This window comes from Oncorhynchus mykiss, chromosome 3, assembly GCF_013265735.2.
Source record: "Oncorhynchus mykiss isolate Arlee chromosome 3, USDA_OmykA_1.1, whole genome shotgun sequence".
NCBI lineage: Eukaryota > Metazoa > Chordata > Actinopteri > Salmoniformes > Salmonidae > Oncorhynchus > Oncorhynchus mykiss.
In genome coordinates this window covers 37,890,216-37,908,291 of record NC_048567.1, presented here as the reverse complement: position 1 = coordinate 37,908,291, position 18,076 = coordinate 37,890,216, and the positions used below count along the sequence as shown (strand labels likewise).

The 18,076-nt window shown below is 42.6% G+C and overlaps 1 protein-coding gene across 4 annotated transcripts in view; it reads left to right on the top strand.

Moving 5' to 3' along the window:
* LOC110519943 (dachshund homolog 1) overlaps positions 1-18,076 on the top strand; it is a 248,048-nt gene that overhangs the window by 154,465 nt on the left and 75,507 nt on the right. For all 4 annotated transcript variants that reach the window (XM_036974003.1, XM_036974002.1, XM_036974001.1 and 1 more), the window contains exon 3: positions 16,137-16,289. In XM_036974003.1, the coding sequence (XP_036829898.1) occupies positions 16,137-16,289 (153 nt within the window). The remainder of the gene's footprint in view (positions 1-16,136; positions 16,290-18,076) is intronic.

The following is an 18,076-nucleotide window of genomic DNA, read 5'->3' as shown; positions in this document are numbered from 1 at the left end:
GTGTGTGCATTGGGGATTAGATTAGAGTTTATTAGTCACATGCACAGGGCACAGTGAAATTCTTAAGCTCTAACAGTGCCGATCAAAAAGGGCAGGAAAAAACAATAATAATAATAATAATAAACATATTGACAACTGTAACAATGAGGGATGCACCGATATTTAAAATTTTAGCAGCCTTTTAAGCATTCTAGTACAGTTAAATAGTTTAAACACACACACACAAACACACAAACACACACACCAAAAAGTGACTTTGTTGGCATATACATATGTCCCCATTACCAATAAAACATGATCATAACCTATTAAATTCACTTACTTGCTGTGCTGTTTCGTTGTTCATTTGTTCAGTCTCAACCAGGATTTCATGATACATGTCAAGCACTGAAGTTTCAGCTCTGTCTGTCCGTGGCCTCTCTTCTTTGGTGCGCACTATCACTGTGTCCGTTTCTATCTTGTCCAGCTGTGTCCAACATTTCACATAAACCCTATTTCTTGTCTGCATCGAAGTAGGGGTTCTTGTACCTAGCATCGAGCATGGTGGCGACACAGTAAAGAGAGAATGCCACCGGATCACTTGTTCACAGCCTCTTGTAGAGTACTCTTGCAAGTTTTAACCCCACGGTCTGTGTCGGCAGTTTTGTTCAGCAGGAGTTTCAATGTCATGACAGAGGGTATCACTTCTGCTGCAGAGACAGTTGATGAGCTTATTTCTCCAGTCAGTTGTTCGAATGGAGCTAGGAGTGTGTTCATGCTTCTAAGTTTCAAAGATGTTCTCAAATGCCATTGAAATGGCAGCAGCGGTATGAGAACGAGCACATTCTTTGAGCATGCAAAACGTCTTTCCTCAGTACGAAATCCTCGTCGACCCACTGTGCTGCCAGACTCAGTATGCTCATGGGGCTGACATTGCTGATCCAAATGTCAGTCATGAAGCTAATAGTAGTGACGCCCATAGCAAGTAGCTTGGCGTTAAGCAAGTAGCTTGGCTTGGATTTTGGCTTTGAGTTGTCTCGATAAAATGTTCTTACTCTTTCAAAGGACTGCTGGACTCGAACTTGTTTAGTTGTTGGAAGTGTACACTTAGTATTTTTCTGCTTTTGTTCTGTGTAGCACTGTATTTTTCGTGGTGTTATTATGTCATCTACCTACAGTATGTTATATAGGTATGCACGGACGGCAGCTTTGACATCGGTTTTGCACATCGGAGTTAAACTAGACATTAGGCATTTTTAGCTAATATCAGCCGATTCCTAAATGCTTACCGATATCTTGTGCTCCCTAGGGGGTTTGAAGCGATTGGACAGTTATACAGTTTTTGCCATGACGCTCCTATACTGCCCGCATCTGAGTGATGGAAGCGTCGAGAACAGGCCGCGGCTCGGGTGGCTGAGGACCTGGATGATCTTCTTGGCCTTCCTGCGACACCTGGTGTTGTAGGTGTCCTGGAGGGTAGAGCCTTGCGGTCTGTGGCGGTAGAGTTGCAGTATCAGGCAGTGATGCAGCCCAACGGTATGCTCTCAATGGTGCTCCTGTAGAAGGTGGTGAGGGCCCTCAGGGACCTATCTGAATGGGGGTATGCCCAGCCTGATTCCTCCTGAAGTCCATAATCAGCTACTTTGTTTTGCTGATGTTGAGGGAGATATTTTTTACCTGCCACCACGCCGTCCGAGTGCCTACCTCTCTGTAGACCGTCTCGTCGCTGTTGGTAAACAGGTCTACTACTGTTGTGTCGTCAGCGAGCTTGGAGTTGGAACTTTGTGAGGACACGCAGTTGTGGGTTTACAGGGAGTACAGGAGGGGACTGAGGATGCACCCTTGTGGGGACCCCGTGTTGAGGATCAGTGTGGAGGTGGTAATGTTACCTACCTTCACCACCTGGGGACGGCCCATCAGAAAGTCCAGGACCCAGTTGCATCGGAAGGAATTCAATTCTTTGTGGTGAGCCTATGGGCACTATGGTATTGAAGGCCGAGCTATAGTCAATGAATAGTATCCTCACATATGCATTCCTTTTGTCCAAGTTGGTGAGGGTGGTGTGCAGTGCAATGGCTATTGTGTCTTCTGTGGATCTGTTGGGACGGGGCAGTAGGCGAATTGGAGAGGGTCTAGTGTGTTTCCAACTGTTTCCTTTATACAGCTGTTTGCTTGCACCCTTTTCCTCCCATGGTCCTAGACTAATCTTCAAGGAAATGTTTTTCAGTGGTACAGTATATGCGTCATTTGGTGCATAAAACTGTACTCAGGTCATGCTGTCAACTGTAGCCAAGTTGGAATGAACTTCTCATGTATTTTATTTTGATTGGGAGAAAACTGGGTATTTTGGACAATTATGCTCTTATGTATTTGTGTCAACCTGACTTTCGTTGAAGTGCCAATTCTTTCTGTAGAACACTTGCACAAATCTTAATTCTCTTATTAAAGTGTTTCTCTTAAAAACAGATGGCATTGATCAGAAAGCCCTGGTTTAATTATATGATTAATAAACATTTTCACTAATTGCATTTCACTCATCTGAAAACCACTTCTGCAGATGACGCAATCTCGATTGCACTCCACACTGCCCTTGTTCAGAGTCATTCAGCAGTAAAATGAAAATTACATTGAAGCTTAAGTTCTTCTAGAATTTGCCTGTTTTGCCCCACGACTGTCCTTGCAAGCCAATGAAAGCCAGAGGAAGACTGTTATGAGCGACTGTGTAGCCCATAAAGAATTTGAATAGCAATGTCGGTCATTATTCAGTTTCTGTGACAGTGGGGTTAAATCTGGTGAATACATTAGATGCTATCATTGAAATTGCCAGAGGCTCAAAATGTCTGTACGTTTTTCTGTATTAGTCGTCCTTTACACACACACACACACACACACTTGCACAAACATACATCCCACCATGCATACACATACCATTAATTACAAACAGAAATAATGGCATCATGTCATATGTGTTATCCTGGCTCCATATGTTCAATACAGTGTTTGCGGGGGTGGCGACACACCCACTCCGATTCGCATACCGTCCAAACAGATCTGCAGATGATGCAATCTCGATTGCACTCTACACTGCCCTCACCCACCTGGACAAAAGGAAGACCTATGTAAGAATGCTGCTATTTGACTACAGCCCAGCATTCAACACTATAATCCTCTCCAAACTCATCACCAAGCTCAGGACCCTGGGACTGAACATCTCCCTCTGCAACTGGATACTGGACTTCCTGACGGGCTGCCCCCCAGGCGGTGAGGGTAGGCAACATCACCTCCGTCATACTGACCATCAACACGGGGGCCCCTCAAGGGTGTGTGCTTAGTCCCTTTCTATACTCCCTGTTCACCCACGACTGCGTGGCCACACATGACTCCAAAACCATCAAGTTTGCTGACGACACAGCGGTGGTAGGCCTGATCACCGACGATGAGACAGAGATAGGGAGGTCAGAGAGCTGGCAGCGTGGTGCCAGGACAACAACCTGTCCCTCGGTGTCAGCAAGACAAAGGAGCTGATAGTGGACTACAGGAAACGGAAGGGTGAGCATGCACCCATACACATCAATGGGGCTGTAGTGGAGCAAGTCGAGAGATTCAAGTTCCTCTGTGTCCCCATCACTAAGGAATTAACATGGTCCACACACACTGTTGTGAAGTGGGCATGAGACGGCAGCGAGTACGGCCCAATACATCACTGGAGCCGAGCTCCCTGCCATCCAGGACCTCCATATCAGACGGTGTCAGAGGAAGGTCCCAAAAAATTATCAAAGACTTCAGCCACAAAAGCCATAGACTTCTCTCTGCTGCTCCACAGCACGCGGTACCAGTGCACCAAGTTTGGAACCAACAGGAACAGCTTCGACCCCCTGCTCTGCTGCTCCACAGCAAGCGGTACCAGTGCACCAAGTCTGGAACCAACAGGAACAGCTTCGACCCCCTGCTCTGCTGCTCCACAGCAAACCCCCAAGCCATAAGATTGCTAATCAAATGGCTACCCGGACTACCTGCGTTGACCCTTTTCATAACTAAGTCTTACATTACTTGTTAGATACTACTGCAATGTTTTAGCTAGAAACACAAGCATTTCACTACACCAACTTTAACATCTGCAAATATGTGTGTGTGACCAACACATAAAATCAAATATGATTTGTCTGCACATACTGGACTCTACCCACACCCCAACACACACACGCATAACATGTGCACATGCATACTGATGCCACACACACACGCTGCTGCTACAAATCAGTCTATTATCTATCCTGTTGCCTAGTCATTTTACCCCTATCTATATGTACATAGCTACCTCAAACCCCTGCACATCAACTCAGTACTGGTACTCCTTGTATATGGCCATGTTATTTACTGTGTATTTATTCCTAGTCACTATTTCTATATAAACACCTGTTTCTGTATTGTTGGAAAAGGACCCATAAGTAGGCATTTCACTCTTTGTCTACACTGTTAGTTTATGAAACATGTGACAAATAAAATGGTATTTGATTGTACTTACATTCAAAACAATCACACGTATAACACAACATATATTTTGCATGATAAACTGCTGCAAAGCTATTTAATGTCAAAATATGTTATTTACCAGCCAGTGGAGATGGGCTGCGTGGAGTTACATTTTAACATACCATTATTAGCAGCAGGAAAAAGCTACTCTCATAGGATATGGTGCTGTTATTCTGGGTTTGTGATATTTGTCTTCTAGTATCAGGAAGGGATCCTGGTTATATACACAAAACCAAAGCCGTAATATTTGGATCAAAACAGAATTAACAAACTTGTGCAGGAGATCGCATTGTGTCGAAAGTGTCACTTACCTGGTAGTGACTCTGGATCACTCGCTCTCAGGTCAAGCTACTGCAGCAAGAGTCCTCACCAAAAGTGACAACAAGCTCAAGTTTTTATAGTGCAAAATTAAGTAGTTTGACACCAGGATCAAGAAATTGCTGGTGACAACATTAATAGAGTGCCACTTTGATTACGCCTCTTCATGAAGAAAATGACGCAGGTGGTACAGAACAACATACTCAGATACAGTGCCTTCAGAAACTATTCACACCCCTTGACCTTCTCCACATTTTGCGTGTCAACGATCTACAAAATACTCTGTCGAAGTGGAAAAAAAATAAAACACTAATATTTTGATTAGATAAGTATTCAACCCCCTGAGACAATACATGTTAAAATCACCTTTGGCAGCAATTCCAGCTGTGAGTCTTTTTGGGTGAGTCTAAGTGTGTTTTAGGTTATTGTCCTGATGAAAGGTAGCTATCTCCCAGTGTCTGGTGGAAAGCAGACTGAACCAGGTTTCCTCTAGGATTTTGTCTGTTCTTAGCTCCATTCTATTTATTTTTTATTCTGAAAACTCCCCAGTCCTTAACAATTACAAGCATACCCCTAACATGATGCAGCTGTGACGTGGTGAGGTTGGACCCAGGTGCAGAGAACAGACCAGATGAGGAAACAGTGGTTAAGGATAAACGTAATACTTTACTAAGAAACGGTAGCCACAGGATCACAGTACACTTGAAAAAACAACACACACTAAGACTCACTCACTCACTCACTCACTCAGTAACCAATTCAAGCTTCTGCAAAGATAAACAGAAAACACAACTATTTTAAAGGGGAACTCATTATAAGTAATAGAACACACCTGAGTGTCATAATTGTCTCTTGGATGGTCTCTGCTGCCCTCTGGTGACAGGTGGAACCATGACAGTAGCAACCACTATGCTTGAAATAGAGAGTGATATTCCGTAATGTGTTGCATTGGATTTGTCCCCCCCCCCCGAACAGAACATTGTGTATTCAGGACAAAAAGTTAATTGCTTTGCCACATTCTTTGCAGTATTACTTTAGTGCCGTTTTGCAAACAGGATGCATGTTTTGGAATATTTTTATTCAGTACAGGCTTCCTTCTCTTCACTCTGTCAATTAAGTTAGTATTTTGGAGTAACTACAATGTTGTTGATCCTGTAGTTTGGTGGAAATTATACAACCACTATGTAGAAATGATGTTGAATATAATAATAAGCTACATTTATCCATCTGACACCATTATCATGTGAATGCCATAGCCCCATAATCGTATCCAGTGGCTATAGCCAAAGTAGGGAGCCTTGCGAAACCACTCGGAATTCTATAAGTTGCACGTGTCTAGGTTTACCGTTATGCAATTAATAAGAGGCTAAGGGACAAGGAGCTAATATCTTGCAATCAATGTCCTAGCATTAAATGATTGAGTTCACCTTAGCTCAGAGTTGCACAGTTAGAAGCTAAACACATGCTATGTGTATAGTGTTCAAATAGACCTACTAAATTATAAACGTATAGTCAATCAAATAATTACTCTGTAAAACAAGGAATGCATACTCAATTCAACGAATCAAGGAAGAGTTAACACTCAAACTATTAAAGTGTACATGAAACACATGACACATTACAGACTACTCAGAGTAAATGACTAAATGATTGACTGGTAAATGATCACCAATAGGCTAAGACTTAATGTGGATACACATGTTTTCAGTTCAGAATATTCGCAAAGAGAAAAAGTTAAGAGAAGCGCTTAATAACAACTTATCTAAATATGAACAAATTCACTGTCCTTTTAACTAAATTAAATCAGAAACTCACGCCCAACCTGAATTAGCATTTACAGTATTTGCACTTTGCTAGTAAAAACAATAGACAGGGTAACACACCCAGATTGTAATCTAATCAACTCAATTTAAATGATAGGAGGGCACCCCGGTGTCACTCCTCTTTGATCTATCCACCATCCAACAAACAAAATAACAGAGTTTCCCTGTAACAATAAATCCATAGCACTTACAGTACAATAAAACATATTAACATTCATAGCTTATTATGAATTCTAAAACATGAAAAAGTTTAATCTGTCTTCACATGAAGTTGTCCATGCTCTGGGCGGCAGGTAGCCTAGTGGTTAGAGCGTTGGGCCAGTAACCGAAAGGTTGCTGTATTGAATCCCTGAGCTGACAAGGTAAAAATCTGTTGTTCTGCTTCTGAGCCAGGTAGTTAACCCACTGTTCCCCGGGCGCCGAAGTCATAGATGTTGGTTAAAGGCAGCCTCCTGCACCTCTCTGATTCAAAGGGGTTGGGTTAAATGCGGAAAACACATTTCAGTTGAAGGCATACAGTTATACAACTGACTAGATATCTCCCCTTTCCCTCTGAGGGTTCTGTGGGAACATACCTCCTAGTAGAAAACCACAGATAAAGGTGTGTTTAATCCCACCCAAACAATGTCATAAATCATGATTGAGTCATCACGCTGGGCCTCAGTGACCTCATTGACTACCAGTTGCGAGTATCACCTTCTCTCATTTTTCCACTACAATCCATCCTCCGTTTTCTCCTATTACAGCCATTCAACTTTAACTGTTTTAAAGTCACTATTGACCTCATGGTGAAATCTCTGAGCAGTCTACTTCCTCTCCGGCAACTGAGTTAGGAAGGACGCCTGTATCTTTGTAGTGACTGGGTGAATTGATACACCATCCAAAGTGTGATTAATAACTTCACCATGGTCAAAGGGATATTTAGTGTCTGCCTTTTTTTTACCCATCTACCAATAGGTGCCCTTCTTTGTGAGGCATTGGAAAACCTCCCTGGTCTTTGTGGTTGAATCTGTGTTTGAAATTCATAGCTTGACTGAGGGATCTTACAGATAATTGTATGTGTGGGGTACAGAGATGAGGTCGTCATTCAAAATCATGTTTAACACTGTTATTGCAAACAAAGTCTACACAACTTACTATGCGACTTGTGACACAAATTTCTACTCCTGAACTTGTTTAGGCTAAATATTTATTAGGAGTTAAATATTTATTGACTCAAGACATTTCAGCTTTTCATTTTAAATTCATTTGTAAAAATGTCAAAAAAACATAATTCCACTTTGACGTTATGGGGTGTTATGTGTGACATATGATGACATAAAATTACATAAAATCGCAATTGAATACATTTTAGCTAGTGAGTTCAGGGCAGCTGAATTGTGCGCAGCATAGGGTGGCGTACAATTGCCGCACAATTGGCCCAGCATCGTCCGGGTTTGGCATTGTAAATAAGAATTTGTTCTTAACTGACTTGTCTAGTTAAATAAAGGTAAAAAAAACCTGGAATGTTTCCAGTAGAACAAGTAGCACAGCTGAAACTTAACAGTTGCACAACATCATACAACGTACTGTCCCTGGGTACTTGAACACAAATCTGTACAGGTTGAGAGCTTCAAGTTACTTGGTGTTCACAAAAACCAACAAACTAACATGTTCCAAGCACACCAAGACAGTCGTGAAGAGGGCATGACAAAACCTAGTCCCCCTCAGGAGACTGAAAAGATTTGGCATGGGTCCTCAGATCGTCAAAAGTTTCTACAGCTGCACCATCAAGAGCATCCTGACTGGTTCCATCACTGCCTGGTATGGCAACTGCTCAGCATCTGACAGTAAGGTGCTACAGAGGGTAGTGCGTACGGCCCAGCACATCACTGGGGCCAAGCTTTCTGCCATCCAGGACCTCTATACCAGGTGGTGTCAGAAGAAGGCCCTAAAAATGGTCAAAGACTCCAGCCACCCTAGTCATAGACTGTTCTCTCTGCTACCACATGGCAAGTGGTACCGGAGTGCCAAGTCTAGATCCAAGAGGCTTCTAAAACAGCTTCTACCCCCAAGCCATAAGACTCCTGAATATCTAATCAAATGGCTACCCAGACTATTTGCATTGCCTCCCCCCTTTTACACCGCTGCTACTATCTGTTGTTATCGTCTATGCAAATTCACTTTAATAACTCTACCTACATGTACATATTACCTCAACTACCTCGACTAACCGGTGCCCCCGCACATTGACTCTGTACCGGTACCCCCCTGTATATAGTCTCGCTATTGTTATTTTACTGCTGCTCTTTAATTACTTGTTACTTTTTATTTCTTATTCTTATTAGTATTTTTTTTAACTGCATTGTTGGTTAGGGGCTCATAAGTAAGCATTTCACTGTATGGTCTACACCTGTTGTATTCAGCATTTCACTGTATGGTCTACACCTGTTGTATTCAGCATTTCACTGTATGGTCTACACCTGTTGTATTCAGCATTTCACTGTATGGTCTACACCTATTGTATTCAGCATTTCACTGTATGGTCTACACCTGTTTGTATTCGGCGCATTTGACTACTACAATTTGATTTGATTTGATACATGGTCCAGCATAGCCACAATACAAGAGCCAGTCAACAATTGCAAGGTATTTAGACCACAGTATTTAGGACCACATTGGAAATGAGTGTTTTAATCCTTTTTATATGTCATCCTCTGGGTTTCTTGTCCTCTTAAATACTGTTTTTAACTGTACAACTTGTGTAGAAAACCCTTACAGTGGACATTGACTGTTGGACATTTTCTCTCAGCCCTTTCTAACTCACAAACTCTGGGAAACCTCTTCACTCTGCAGAGAGCGGAGGTACTGGGGAATGGGTTTTCCATTGTTTATAGACACTCATCCCCCAAGTTTCACACCCCTGCTTCTGGAAAACTCCATTGCTAGGGGCAACTCTCCCCTGACCTGTCAGCCAATCATTGGCCTAGCAAGAGGCAGGAGATCCTCCCACACAATCTCCAAACTCTTCAGTTACATTTTGGAGCCTGTGTTGAGCACAGCCTCTGTATACCCCTGGCTACACACCAACTCATCAGCTGTACTTTTCTTCCTGGACAATCCTCCACCCTGGACCTCCTAACTGTGTTACTGTGTCACTATGGACTCATAACAGGTTAGGGTTCAGTTTGTATAATGAATTGTTCCGTATGTTATAAGCCCTTACAACTATGTAACTGTATGCTTATACATGCCTTATCCAGTCTTTATATGCAAGTAATTCATACATGGGTACTAGCCAAACTGAATATCCTGTTTATTTAGCCTCTTGGCATAGTTCTGGGCACAGTACATTTTCTAGGCCATGAAGAGTAGTCCTTCCATTGTTTGAAAGTGTAACCCAAGATGGCTACCGGGTGGTCACTGTTACACATCCAGCATGGCCGATCGGTGATGTCATCACACCCGGTCACTTCCTCATACAGTCCTAGCCTCTACGAAGATGGCTCATCTTTTTAAGTGGGAGAACTTGCACAATTGGTGGCTGACTAAATACTTTTTTGCCCCACTGTACACATAATTTCCCACCTCATGATGCCATCTATTTTGTGAAGTGCACCAGTCTTTCCGGCAGCAATGCACCCCCACATGATGTTGCCACCCCCATGCTTCACGGTTGGGATGGTGTTCTTCCGCTTGCAAGCATCCCCCTTTTTCCTCCTAACATAACAATGGTCATTATGACCAAACAGTTCTGTTTTTTGTTTCATTAGACCAGAGGACATTTCTCCAAAAAGTATGATCTTTGTCCCCATGTGCAGTTGCAAACCATAGTTTGGCTTTTTTATGGCGGTTTTGGAGCAGTGTCTTCTTCCTTGCTGAGCGGCCTTTCAGGTTATGTCAATATAGGACTTGTTTTACTGTGGATATAGATACTTTTGTACCTGTTTTTTACAGCATCTTCACAAGGTCCTTTGCTGTTGCTCTGGGATTTGCATTTTTCGCACCAAAGTACATTCATCTCCAGGAGACAGAACATGTCTCCTTCCTGAGCGGCATGACAGTTGCGTGATCCCATGGTGTTTATACTTGCGTACTATTGTTTGTACAGATTAATGTGGTACCTTAAGGCGTTTGGAAATTGCTCCCGAGAATGAACCAGACTTGATTTTCCCAAGAAGTTACGCAAAGAGGCACTGAGTTTAAAGGTAGGCCTTGAAATACATACACAGGTACACCGCCAATTGACTCAAATTATGTCAATTAGCCTATCAGAAGCTTCTAAAGCCATGACATCATTTTCTGGACTTTTCCAAGCTGTTTAAAGGCACAGTCAACTTAGTGTATGTAAACTTCTGATCCACTGGAATTGTGATACAGTGAATTATAAGTGAAATAATCTGTCTGTAAACAATTGTTGGAAAAAGTACTTGTGTCATGCACAAAGTAGATGTCCTAACCGACTTGCCAAAACTATAGTTTGTTAACAAGAAATTTGAGGAGTGGTTGAAAAACCAGTTTTTCTGACTTCAATTGTATTTTTGACATAATACACAAAAAACAAGGACCCGTTTTGACTTGTGAGCGCCACTTTCAAAACTACTGACTGGAAATTAGAAGTGAGCATCACTTTAAGTGTTCAGGCCAGCAGTAGAGACTCTCCCTATTAGTCACTATAGGCCTTAAGATGGCTGTCATTTTATTGATGCACAACCCAAGATGGCTGCCCCGATGGTCATATTGTAGAGCAGGGGTCTTCAACTTTTTCTTGCCCTTGGACCTCTGGCCAGGCAATCCGGCGACTGAGGGACCCCCATCATATGTTTGCAAAACATGTTTTGGATCTGGTGAATGCAACACACTATTACAGCTTATTGTGAAATAGACACAAATTAGGCACACAGGCACACAAAAAGTCCACTTTTTGTGTGTATTACACAATTTTCAACCCCAAGGCATTTTGTGTGTATTACACAATTTTCTTTCTTCATAACGCATAGGCTAGCTTGGTGGCTAACATTAGCTAGGCTAAGGGTTAAGGTTAGTGGTTAGGTTTAGGGGTTAAGGTTAGAGTTAGTTAACATGCTAGCTAAGTAGATAAAGGGTTAGGTTTAGGAGTTAGGTTAAAGGGTTAGGGTCAGGGAAAGGGTTAGCTGACATGCTAAGTAGTTGCAAAGTAGCTCAAAAGTAGTAAAGAATTGCAAGGCAGCTAATTAGTGAAAAGGTTATCCATAATGAGTTTCACACAACCTTTGGGTTGCTAGACGTTCACATCCACCCACCCATCCTCCCTGACCAACCTCCCACTTATTGTTTATGTATTAAGTAACGTACTGTCTTTATCTGTGATTGAAATGCACTGTATACAAAATTGTGTACTGCACAAGAAAAAAATGTACTATTTCGTGTGCATGTCACAAATTTCCAATAAGCAATTTGTGTCTATTCCACAATAATCTGTGATACTGATTTGGTGAATGATAATGGCAATGACAAATAATCAACATTATAAAATGAATAGATTTGGTAGATAGATGTTCATTCTAATGACCTCCCCACAATATACACTGAACAAAAATATAAACGCAACATGTAAAGTGTTGGTCCCATTTTTCATGAACAGAAATTAAACATCCCTGATTTTTTTTGTTGAAACTCACAACATTATTATTTCTGTTATTTCTGGACTAATTTGTTTACCTCTCTGTTAGTGAGAATTTCTCATTTTCCAAGATAATCCATCCACTTGACAGGTGTGGCATATCAGCAAGCTGATTAAACAGGTGCACCTTGTGCTGGGACAGTAAAAGGCCACTCTAAAATGTGCAGGTTTGTCTCACAACACAATACCATAGATGTCTGAAGTTTCAGGGAGTGTGCAATTGGTATGCTGACTGCTGTAATGTCCACCTGAGCTGTAGAAAGAGAATTGAATGTTTGTTTCTCTACCATAAGCAGCCTCCAAAGTCGTTTTAGAGAATTTGGCATTACATCCAACTTCTTCACCGGTGGGTTGTACATACCCACAGCTGATGACATTGTGGGTTTGTACAACAGAATAATTTCTGCACAAACTGTCAGAAACCGTCTCAGCGAGAATAAAGTTTGGCGTCGTAATGGCTTCAGTGAGTAAATGCTCACTTTCGATGGCCACCATCAGCTGGAGAAGTGTGCTCTTCACATATGTATCCCGGTTTCAACTGTACCGGGCAGATGGCAGACAGCGTGTATGGCATTGTGTGGGCGAGCGGTTTGCTGATGTCAACATTGTGAACATGGTGGTGGTGGGATTATGATATGGGCAGGCATAATTTACAGACAGCGAACAAAATTACATTTATCTATGGTTGAATGCACAGAGATACCGTGATGAGATCCTGAGGCCCACTGTCGTGCCATTCATCCGCTGGCCATGTTTCAGCATGATAATGCATGGCCTGATGTCACAAGGACCTGTACACAATTCCTGGAAGCTGAAAAAAATGCAGATCCTCGTTTGAATACCCCTGTTCGAGAGGCCTACTGTTCACACATGAATGTAGTCACCTAGCATGCTAAAGCTATGCCCAGCCGCTAATTGTATACTGCATATATAACTGTGCTCTGTAGCCTAGCGTGCCAGCTGCTGTTGTACATATTACTGTGTGCTATGTTAGCCATATTTGCCATATTTGCTAATGTTAGAATGTCAGTTGTGCTCCTACATGCTGTGCAGTGTATTACACCCGCCAGCCCATGGACTAGCTAGCGTGCTAGCTCATTGCTTTGCATATATTGTTCCCTTTGGGTGCTATGCTCGTTTATTAGCCTATGATACAAGTTGCTGTATGATGCCTTGATGTAACATTGCCTATTGCCATAGCACATTGTGACTGCATAGTTATCTGGTATGCTATTGCTATCATGTACATTCTCTATTGTCATTATACAGTCACTAGCCTGTTATTACCACAATGTAAATACATTCTCTGTATTTCTCTCGCTTGTAGAAACCACGACCACTAATTCCCTCCTCTGTAAAGTTGTGCATGTGTGCCTTCCTTGGGTGTGGAGTAAAGTGTGAATTGTATCCTTGTCTCCTGCTAGTCATTACCAGTCATTTTATCGGGACTCTGGGACAGTTGTACCTATACTAACCTATTTCGGAGCCCACCGACCAACAGGTGGCTCCCTTCTTTTTTTGGCCTTCAGAAAAGCCATATACACTGATAGTACAAAACATTAGCAACGCCTTCCTAATATTGAGTTGCACCCCCTTTTGACCTCAGAACAGCGCATGTGCACGTGAATTTGTACACAGGTCCTCACTCACACAAAGACATGCATGCAGATACCAATACAGGTATGAATACATATGCAGATGCACACCAGCAAAGACAGACACACACACACACACACACACACACACACACACACACACACACACACACACACACACACACACACACACACACACACACACACACACACACACACACAAGCACACACACAAGCACACAGACACATACTTAAGCAAGGTGAGTATCAGAGTTTGAAGATCTCATCTACATTGAACCAAAGCTGTACATTTGTATAGCTGAATGACACTTTTTCCATTTATTTTACCCTAAATAAAATGTATCAATAAATCAATGTTTTATTCAATGTTCTTGATATTCAGTATGTGATACACTGTATGTATTCATGAATTGCTCTCTTCTTTTTTTGGCCCTCAGACACGCTAGCTTGTATAACTTCCTAATATTGAGTTGCACCCCCTTTTGCTCTCAGAACAGCCTCAATTTGCCAGGGTATGGACTCTACAAATCAAATCAAATCAAATCAAATTTTATTTGTCACATACACATGGTTAGCAGATGTTAATGCGAGTGTAGCGAAATGCTTGTGCTTCTAGTTCCGACAATGCAGTAATAACAAGTAATCTAACTAACAATTCCAAAACTACTGTCTTGTACACAGTGTAAGGGGATAAAGAATATGTACATAAGGATATATGAATGAGTGATGGTACAGAGCAGCATAGGCAAGATACAGTAGATGGTATCGGGTACAGTATGTACAAATGAGATGAGTATGTAAACAAAGTGGCATAGTATAGTATAAAGTGGCTAGTGATACATGTATTACATAAGGATACCGTCGATGATATAGAGTACAGTATATACGTATGCATATGAGATGAATAATGTAGGGTAAGTAACATTTATATAAGGTAGCATTGTTTAAAGTGGCTAGTGATATATTTACATCATTTCCCATCAATTCCCATTATTAAAGTGGCTGGAGTTGAGTCAGTGTCAGTGTGTTGGCAGCAGCCACTCAGTGTTAGTGGTGGCTGTTTAACAGTCTGATGGCCTTGAGATAGAAGCTGTTTTTCAGTCTCTCGGTCCCAGCTTTGATGCACCTGTACTGACCTCGCCTTCTGGATGATAGCGGGGTGAACAGGCAGTGGCTCGGGTGGTTGATGTCCTTGATGATCTTTATGGCCTTCCTGTGACATCGGGTGGTGTAGGTGTCCTGGAGGGCAGGTAGTTTGCCCCCGGTGATGCGTTGTGCAGACCTCACTACCCTCTGGAGAGCCTTACGGTTGAGGGCGGTGCAGTTGCCATACCAGGCGGTGATACAGCCCGCCAGGATGCTCTCGATTGTGCATCTGTAGAATTTTGTGAGTGCTTTTGGTGACAAGCCGAATTTCTTCAGCCTCCTGAGGTTGAAGAGGCGCTGCTGCGCCTTCTTCACGATGCTGTCTGTGTGAGTGGACCAATTCAGTTTGTCTGTGATGTGTATGCCGAGGAACTTAAAACTTGCTACCCTCTCCACTACTGTTCCATCGATGTGGATAGGGGGGTGTTCCCTCTGCTGTTTCCTGAAGTCCACAATCATCTCCTTAGTTTTGTTGACGTTGAGTGTGAGGTTGTTTTCCTGACACCACACTCCGAGGGCCCTCACCTCCTCCCTGTAGGCCGTCTCATCGTTGTTGGTAATCAAGCCTACCACTGTTGTGTCGTCCGCAAACTTGATGATTGAGTTGGAGGCGTGCGTGGCCACGCAGTCGTGGGTGAACAGGGAGTACAGGAGAGGGCTCAGAACGCAACCTTGTGGGGCCCCAGTGTTGAGGATCAGCGGGGAGGAGATGTTGTTGCCTACCCTCACCACCTGGGGGCGGCCCGTCAGGAAGTCCAGTACCCAGTTGCACAGGGCGGGGTCGAGACCCAGGGTGTTACAAGGTGTCGAAGTCGTTCCACAGTGATGCTTGCCCATGTTGACTCCAATGCTTCCTACAGTTGTGTCAAGTTGCCTGGATGTCCTTTGAGTGGTGTACCATTCACTATACACATTTTAGTTATTCATTATGTATTAATGATTCATAAAACCATTCATAAGATGTTTAATATAAACATTTAAATAAATCCTTCAAAAAAGCATCCAACCACTGCTCTAGACCAACTAAGAGTTGCATTCTAAGTGTGTATCTAACTGTCCTCTCCGGTGTGGTGTGTTAAGGGCTGACAGCGGCAGCGGCGGCAGCTGCCAACGCGGCCATTGCCGAAGCCATGAAGGTGAAGAAGATCAAGCTGGAGGTGATGAGCGGCTACCACGGCAACGCCAACCAGCATGGGGCAGACGGTGAGAACGGAGACGTCAGCTCCAGTGTGGGTGAGTCAGTCATTGTGCCCTTCACACACACACACACACGCAAGCGTACAGGTGCATACAGGTCTTCACACTCACACAAAGACATGCATGCAGATAGCAATGCAGGTATGAATACATATGCAGACGCACACAACGGTACAGACACATAAATAAGCAAGGCGAGTATCAGAGTTTGCAGATCTCATCTACATACAGCTTGTTTTGAACCAAAGCTGTACATTTGTATAGCTGAATTCCACTACAAGCCACTACAAGCTTGTATCCAGGATGTATCACAACCGGCCATGATTGGGAGTCCCATAGGGCGGCGCACAATTGGCCCAGCATCGTCCGGTTTTGGCCGGTGTGGGCCATCATTGTAAATAAGAATTTGCTCTTAACTGACTTGCCTAGTTAAAGGTTAAATAAAAAATAAAACATATAATTAATAACAGCTCAAAGATACTCTCAAGCTAAGGTACTGGATTCCAAACATACCTATTCTTGCCAGTGTGGAGCAGAGTGTAGACAGTTCAGAGAATACAGGTTCAGTTGAAACATCTACAAAATATCCTTATATGTTCACTGCAGTTCTAACTTGGCTAGTATATTATTAAGTTGGATGTCTATAAAACAATTGTATCATTATTTGCATTTGTCCACGTCTTTGTAATGCAATGGTACATTCTATCTGTAAAGTATTTTTCTCTACTGCGCTGTAAAATCCCCCGCCTTCGTATCCAATCTAAAAACAACACAGACATTGTTAATACAAAGTTTAATCCATGAACACTGTATCCCAAAGCTATTAGCCATAAACTCAGTCTCTAATTTATTTTATTTAATCACAGCAAGAGCATTGCTTTTTCAATATGTGCCATTTCAATTAATTATTAGCCCACAAATGCAGACGGATTTTGCTCATATCGCCACCGAGCCACTTAGCGTATTGTGGAAAATGATAATATAGTGTTGAATTATTATGAGCCCATTACAAATTATAGGCTCCATGTAATCCCTAAAGCTTTGATACACTAAATAGTGTTTTCGATTCACTTTCTATTATTAAGTGTCTCGACAGAAGTACTTGACGCTGTATATTTGGGTAAAAACAGGATGCTGTCACTAAGCAGATTGAACAAAGCACAATTCATGAGCTCTGAGGTCATCAATCCCCAAAAAATGAAAACGGGTCTACGACCAATGAGAAAACGAGGCTACGAGGTCACCGAAATCAAGATAAATGGGAATAAGAACAGCAAGGCTACGGCAATGGAGCTAATAAGAAACTGTTTTATCTTTTTACAATTTAAATTGTAACCTTGAGCACACGGCCAGCCAGCAACACATAAGAAAGCACTCCCTGAAGAATCATAATTCTGTTGAAGGGAGCAGCGGTGTGTGAGTGCCATTGCGTGTGTGTGTGTGTGTGTGTGTGTGTGTGTGTGTGTGTGTGTGTGTGTGTGTGCGCGTGCATCTGTATGCATATCTGTGTTTATTTCTCTTGATAGGCGTGTGTGTGTGTGTGCGCGTGCATGTGTGTGGATGGGTGTGTGTTTGTGTGCGCGGGTGCGTCGGTCACGACATTAGCTCTCTGAATGAAATATATGGCGGGGACGCCTCTCAGCCCCATCCACAATCAATTGGATTATTTTCCTTTAATATTTACTTGCAGCGATGAGTTGCTCGTGTGCATGGTGATGAACAGTCTGCCACTGGTGTTTGAAGGTGACCTGTCACTGCGTATGGACAAATCTCTCTCGCAGAAATGTAGAAAATAAATCATTAGGGGCTAGGCAGGCAGACAG